The 7495-nt window shown below is 36.8% G+C and overlaps 1 protein-coding gene across 1 annotated transcript in view; it reads right to left on the reverse strand.

Annotated features, from left to right (window-relative positions):
- The window catches only part of ITGA1 (integrin, alpha 1), a 44863-nt gene extending 38672 nt beyond the window's left edge, over positions 1 to 6191 (reverse strand). Inside the window, exons 1-6 of the mRNA XM_010149749.1 lie at positions 6173 to 6191; positions 5261 to 5381; positions 2782 to 2894; positions 1651 to 1739; positions 1447 to 1561; positions 649 to 776 (exon numbers count right to left, since the gene is read on the reverse strand). Of these exons, the coding sequence (XP_010148051.1) occupies positions 649 to 776; positions 1447 to 1561; positions 1651 to 1739; positions 2782 to 2894; positions 5261 to 5381; positions 6173 to 6191 (585 nt within the window). The remainder of the gene's footprint in view (positions 1 to 648; positions 777 to 1446; positions 1562 to 1650; positions 1740 to 2781; positions 2895 to 5260; positions 5382 to 6172) is intronic.
- Between the last annotated feature and the right edge of the window lie 1304 nt (positions 6192 to 7495).

Genomic DNA, 7495 nt, shown 5'->3' on the forward strand with positions numbered 1-7495 from the left:
GACTGTGAAACATATGTTGGATCCTCAGCTGGGGTTACTGGTTGTAGCTCTGTTTAGTTCTGGTGGAACCGTGCTGATATATAGCAGTTTGGAATTTAGCCTTCTCTGCTTATTATATAAATGCAGCTTCTGCCATTAATAACATGCGGCTTAACAGCCACTCGTTGATTATGGCTTCAAATGTTTAAAAGCTGTATGCTCAATGCTCCACAGTACAAAATACTGAATGGTGCCCCACGAAGCTTATAATCAAAGGCTGTCTGAGCCACGCATGTGCACCTCGGAGCAGAGAAATGACCTTTGCGCTATGAAGTACAAAAGAAGACAAGAAGTGGTTGTGGAGAGGAAGGAAGTGGGAAAGGACAATGTTCAAACAGCCTCACAATGCACTTAACTTTTGTCTCTGAGTTAGAAAGTTCGTTTCTCCAGACTGCCTGAGTAGTGGGGGGAGGGAGAGCCTCCCTAACATCAATCACTACTTGGCGGCAGACCCTGACTTAGTTGTGGTTTCAGCTATTTTGTTTTTATACTTCACTGCTGTAAGTTCTTGTAATTGAAGAGCTCCATAGATGACACTCTCATCCCATTTCCTGTAAATCCTTTTTTTTCCTGGCAAATTAAACAACCATAAAATGTCTACAGTGTTACCTGTGTTTGCTGAGGTCCTATATCCATGTTTTTCAGGAGGCTGTTTAAGAAGGCTGTGACACTCTCCCACGGATAAATGCTGTTGGACCCATCGAGGACTATGACGATGTCCAACTGGTTTTTACACTCTGCAACACAAATTGCCATGTAAGAATTCATACTAACAAAGAGCAAACATATCTCACAGCTCCAGTTACTTCTTTGATTAGTAACAAATAAATGCATGTCCTTCTGCAGTGGAGCTGAACTGGCATGTTTGACACCAAATGTCATTCATCAACTTCTGCATTACATTTTATGTGGTTTGTGTTCCCTTTGTCAGCAAGGCACTTTCTTGTAAGCAGAAATCTAAGAACGGGATTAGAAGATCACATAACTGGAGCATTTACTAGTGATCCCCACCCTCTTCAATTTCAATCTGTTCCTCTTTGATTTTTTGAAGGGATCAGATCTTTAAGATCTTTATTTGTATTACTAAATTGGGTGTGTATTAGGTCTTAACATGCCGTCATTATTTAAAAAGAGACTTTTGGCCATAAGTGAAAAACATAAGCAACTATTTTTAGCAATTGTGTTTGGATGTTACATAGTGCTCTAATGATTGTTTATACTGAGATAAATTCCAAAAGTATCAAGAATTTAGGTTATATACGGACAATGAAAACATTTACTTAACTTGGTAATGCTGGTAGCTCAGTTAAGCAGTTCATACTTTTTGGTATGCTTCTGTGTATACATTTGTCTTGTTTGGTACTTTGTATTTTCAGACACACTAGAGAATTCCTGTGGAATGCATACCTTGCACAGATGGAGCAATTGCCTCGATAGTTTCAAAAGTAGAGCTGACATTAGAGCAAACTCCAGTTGTGTAATGCAAACGCCCACATTTATAAGCATAAAGTGGCCCACATGCCTTTAAGAGATGAAAAAGGGTGAAATACTGTTATGGTACCTGAGGAAAAAACAGACTTCTTTTAAAATTGGCAAAAAATCCTTTCTTACCAGAAAGCCTCCTTTTGGGTTAGTCACTAAGGTTGTTCCAAGAGTCATGTTTTCTTTTACTTCCACAACGTTAGGAACTGAAGTAGCAGCTATAAATAGATTAAAATGTTAAGTATTTGGGAACAAGAAAACAAAATGTTAGAGTATATATCCCCTAGCACGGAGCTTCCAGCTTCTAAAATAAAACCCAGACTGACACTGGTTTCATCAAATACTTCAGCACCCTTCCTCCTCCTTCTCCAATTGCAACAATCAAGAAAAATTTCAGAGACTGGCTTTTATCCCAGAAAATTTGTCTGGGTTGCTGTCTCAAATAGTTTTCTTGAACTGAAAAACAAACAAACAAACAAACACCACCACCCCCCCCCCCCCAAAAAAAGAAAAAAAACCATCCAACCACGTAAAAATAACAGCACAACCAAAGCAAAAGATTATTGGTCACACAACTTTGTTAATTAGAAAACAGACATTCATTTTCTACCCTGTCCTGCTACCAAATGACTTAACAGCTTTTATATTTGTTACTGTTATGTTACATTACTGACATTTAGGTTTTCAAGGGAAAAGAGATGATAAAAAAATAGCATGGCAAGTGTATTTATTGAAATTCATATTAACATAAAGTCTCTTCCTGTCTCCATCATTTATCTCTTGACATAGGCAATAAAATTATTAATATTCACATGTATCTTACGTGTCATACCCCATACATCAGCCTGGTTCTGGCTAGTTACACTCTCATCAAAAGCTTACTGATAGCACTACGTAGGCTCCTCTTGGCTTCAGAGACCTTTGGAAAAGGTAATATACGAATCTGTGCTCCACGGCCTTTCTGGCTCCACGGCCAGGACTGCCAACCACAGTCAATTAATGCCAGTCATAATAAAGTTTTAATATCACAGTCAAATGCACATTCTAAAATTATTACCATGTTTTCTGTAGGACAATGAGAAACTTTAAAATAAAATCATTTTTGATGTTACAAACACAACTTCTTCCATATTTATGTCTGGAGTCCTAAGTAAATTTTCTCTATAGAAACAATGTTAAGGCATATTTACTAGCTCAAATTCTCCTAAGATCTGACCTCTATTATTTCTCCACATGACACAGCTTTATCTTCTTTCCTACCTGGTAAGTTCAGTTTTACGCAGGGTGATTGGTTGTTCCTTCCTACAGGGCATTTGTATACATCTCCTGTTCTTTTGTCAGGTTGGCCAACTAATGGTGAACCAATAAGTACCCTGCAAATGAAATACGTCACTTGAAATTTCTTCTTGGACACAAAAGTCAGCAAATAAAATTCCCAGAGAGAGCACAGCTGCAGTAAGCTCCCATACAAAGAGTACAGGATGTAAAGCAAGAAAACTATGTATTATACTAGTTCAGATACAGGCAAAAGAAGCCATTCTGTCTTCTCTTCACTAAGGACACAGAAAGCAAATATGCTTATACCAAATTACACAAAAGAAGAAAATTTTGAAAAATTCCAGTAGAAAATAAAAGCAGTATTGGTGGGTGAATGACAAATAATAAAAGCAACACAGAACAAAATAGGTTTTTTATTTAATAACTCCTTGATCTTTAATATATTTTAGAAGAAAATGCATTTTCATTGCTGAGAGACCAAATGCCCAAGGAGAGGCTCAGCAAGAACCCAGGAGAATAATTCAGGCTTAAGTAATGTGAGCCAGCAGTGTAAAATATATATTTTTTTCCACTCGTTAATAAAAAGTAATGTTATTAAAGGGTTAATAAAATAAATTCCAAAATTTTAAAACATTAAGGGTTTTTTATCCTGTGTGGGTTTTTTAAATTCTGGTGGGATTAAAATCCACTGTTTCATATAGTGCTTCGTAAGCACCACAAATTAGCATCCACTCCTAAAACCAGTTTTAGCAGCAAATACTGTTCAGAGATGGACTCTGTTTTTTATTCTCAAATTCTCATTGCATCCCATGGGAAGCGATCAATGCTCAGCAGGATCATGTCCTTGTGCTGTCCTTTTCTCAGAAAGAAAGATGTCCGTGAACAGCGAGAAGTAGTCTGAAAGGCTATTTTGCCTTTTTCACGGGGGATTTTTTTAGGGTACCCCCATTTTATTGAGAAGAAACTGCAGTCAGGCTTACAGAACGTCTCTTGATGAAAGGCTCTATCTGCAGTATCTAGGTAGCGTTATAGCAGTTTACAAACCATCACAAGGCTGCTTTGTGCATTTATTTTTAACTGCTGACCTACAGATTTCCTGCTCTGGATGTTGCTATGCTGAAAACAACTTGAAAGCTTGAAAAATTAACAGCAGCTCTGGAGTTTAATTTCAGAGTTGTTCAGATCCACCACACCAGTTTAAATTCCTGCCTTTCTTCATCTACTGAAGAGTCGCCATTTCCAGCTCGTATTATTTTTTGCTCTTGAAAGGTTTCAGGACACTTTAAAACAATACAGCTTACTTAGCAAAATCCCATCTCCTAGAATGAATACTATTTCCTGAAAGTCTAAATTAGATCAAGGAAGGTCAGGATTATTCTCCCATGACCCTCAAGCAGATGTATATTTAAACATCCTACAACCTGAGCAATCAAGAGCTGGCATTTTCAAAAGCAAGCTCTGCAACTTCATTTCTGTGAACACCCCATACGGCTGACGGTGCAGTGGACAGACTCTGGGAGTCCGACAGGCCCGGCGCTCCCAGGGGAGATTGCTCGGGCAGTGCAGAACAGTCTGACCTGCCTGTCCTGCAGCCACGTGCCCGTTGTTCCAGGCTGCCCATGGGAGTCCCTGGGTTTACCAGGAATGTCAAATTACTGGCAAAGCTCTGGGAAAAGCAGAGAAATCTTCAAAGAACAATGGAGATTTCAGGATACCCAAGCCTTTTACCATCCAGTCATTATTTCAGTCCTCCAGCCCAGCAGTTAGCCTGTGAAGTTTGTTCATACAAGTTAAAAGCATAGGCAGGCGTTTATCGAGAGACCGAGAAGCAACGATGCCAGTAAGCACACCAAAAAGCAACTTCTAACTCAGGAGAACAACAAGAAGGAAAAGACAGGTTAAGAAGGCGGCTCCAAGTCCCAAATGTGAATATGCTCCCAACTGCAAGACATAATTAGCCATTTAAAAGGGAAGGTGGAGTACTGTATTAATACATCTTTTGACAGGGAAATCTTTCCACTGCTTAAAAAATTCAGTTGATACAACCTCTGACAGAAAAGATTTAGAAAAAAATAACATAATACTGGTAGTTAGTTAGGTAAACCAGAAGCAATTTCACTGCCAATACATTACACAAGGAAAAGATAAACAATTATTTTATTCATAAATTGAAAAAAGAGGGCTCAGGCATAACACAAAACTTTCTCACCTCCATCAAAGAGGGAATTTGCCCCTTCGTGAACTCATTTATGTCTTTGAGGAAATAAATCTACATATAAATTTGGATCTTTCAGTCTCACAACATTTTCAGGTTTCCTTAGGACTATGCATTAGTGTAAGAAATAGGACTGACAGAATCTGACCCTTACGTACGGGTATGCTTACAAATGACAGGATAGCACATGACTCACTGAATACCTGATAATTTGGAGTATCCATTTAAGAAAGAAAAACAGCTTACCATTTCCCTTCCTCATTTTCATACTGTTGGACTGTGTACCCGAACATGTCTTCCAGAGGCCCACTGAAGGTCATCGCATTTTTCACATCAACATTGGAAGAGCCGATGAGATGAAAAAGAGCTTTAAAAAAAAACAAAACAAAACAAAACAAAACACCAAAAAAACAGTAATATGTAGCAATACACATAAACCCCAAGTCTTTTATGAAATTGAGGTTCAGTTATGATTTAACCGAGAATATAAGACAGGGTTGAGAGTGGCATTTTGGGAATATTTATCAGAGTTGGTAAGAGATTTAAAACATACTTCTTCACACAAAATATACAGCTAAATTCAAAGGTGTTAGTGACTGTACTTCTGTATCCAAAACCTATTTTGCAAAGTCCATCACTCATCTGCAAATCATGATTCAAATAACATTAAATAAAATATTATTACCTTTAGCAATAAATAAAACAATTTCTTAGTTGTTTTTACTTCTTTTAGCTCCATGCATTTCTAATGTAAGAATTTTACACAGAATGTTCCTTCCCTTATTCAATGTCATAGTTCTCATGCTTTCACAAACTTGAGTATTAACTAAGTTTCAGCTGTTTGCAGAAGACACACATGGGGAAAGAATGAGGAAAAAGCTTTCCGATGTATTTCATTTCAATCTGTACAAGAGAAAAAAACCCATGTGGTTTTCTCTTAATTCTGTTTGAGAGTACCTGTAAACCTTTCATATTTGAAAATAACAGAATAAATTTTTAATGCAACCAGATACTGTTATCTCAAAAGTACCTGTACATGCCTATTTGCAGAATCCCAACATTTACCCAATATGGAATAAGTTGCTCTACAACTGTGTTGTTGGACTATGAGAAGATCAGTCATGAGAGCAGATGCCTCTTCAGACTGATTTCCCATACCCTGAAGATCAGTGACCATCATCAGGGAACTGTATAGCAAGTTTCAGAAAAATTAGATACATTGGGTGAAAAGTATAGCTGGAAGTGATAATCAAAACCCACTGTGAGGCTCATCAAGAAGCCAAAAGTGCTATTTATATATAAAAATAAGGCTATTTTTTTAAATAATTTTTATTTCTTGTAGTGATCTCTTTCATCTCTGTCCTGTTGGAAGTCCATTTCAAAAGCAACCACTGGCTCTGCTGTTGCAGAGCTGTGTATTTAATAACAAGAGCAAAAAATTAATTGAATTTGTAGAACATCAAGACTACATAAAAACACAATTGTACACAACTTTCATTTCATTTCAAAGGACCATTGCATGATCATTCACTCACATTTAGCAGCTACATAAAAATATCCAAATCCATAATAATCGCTGCATGTCAAATCATCTAAATAATGTCCAGTTACTAAAATACATCTGTTATTCACCACTCAGAGGATGATATTCCCATAGAAAGCTTGTTACTATAATTAAGCTCCCAAGTGGTCAATGATAATCTGTCTCTCTCAGCATCTTATTTCCTGCTTAATGCAGTAAAATTATCACAAAAGACTATTTATCACTTAGTAGGTATTTTCAGTTTCACTGGACAGCAAAAAAGGAAAAGTTTCATTTGTGTTATTTTAGCTTTTCTTCCTCCAGTCAGAGTCAGGAAATATAAAGAAGTGAAAAAACTAAACCAGAGTTTACTCTTGTTCTTCAGAAAAGACTCATTGCAAGCCATAGGAAAAAATTAATGGCTGATGGTCTGATGGTAAATAGTTTACTGCAAAATTCATCCATGCATCTTTTTTTCTTCCTTAAACATTTATGTTTAAAGAAATTCTGCTATGCCTGTTCATGTGCAATAGATGTTTTCCTCCTCTACTCTTGGTCATCTAAGCATACAACAAAATTGATTTTTTAAAAATTCAGTCAAGTTATTACTGGTTAAAATATTTTGTTAAATTTCAGAGTAAAAATAATTGCTATTATTATTTTTGACAACCTGTGTGGTAGTCAAAGCACATCTTTTAGACTCACAGCCTACCTCCTAGACAATGAAATGGTTCTAACAAGATCTCTTGCTAAAGTAAATGACTAAGTTCATTGTTCAGTTGAAGAAGAAAGGTAGGTGCAAAGTCTATGTATGTCGACTTTCCTCTTAAAGATCTAAAGAAGTCTGTTTACTTTATTCCCTGAATAAGGCAGACAGAACACACTTCTTTTCCACCTTATAATGACATTCAGAACTTATTATGATATGTAACATGAAAGGCCACAGATCCCTGTTCATC

The sequence above is a fragment of the Eurypyga helias genome, unplaced genomic scaffold (genome assembly GCF_000690775.1).
Source record: "Eurypyga helias isolate BGI_N326 unplaced genomic scaffold, ASM69077v1 scaffold13034, whole genome shotgun sequence".
Taxonomy (NCBI): domain Eukaryota; kingdom Metazoa; phylum Chordata; class Aves; order Eurypygiformes; family Eurypygidae; genus Eurypyga; species Eurypyga helias.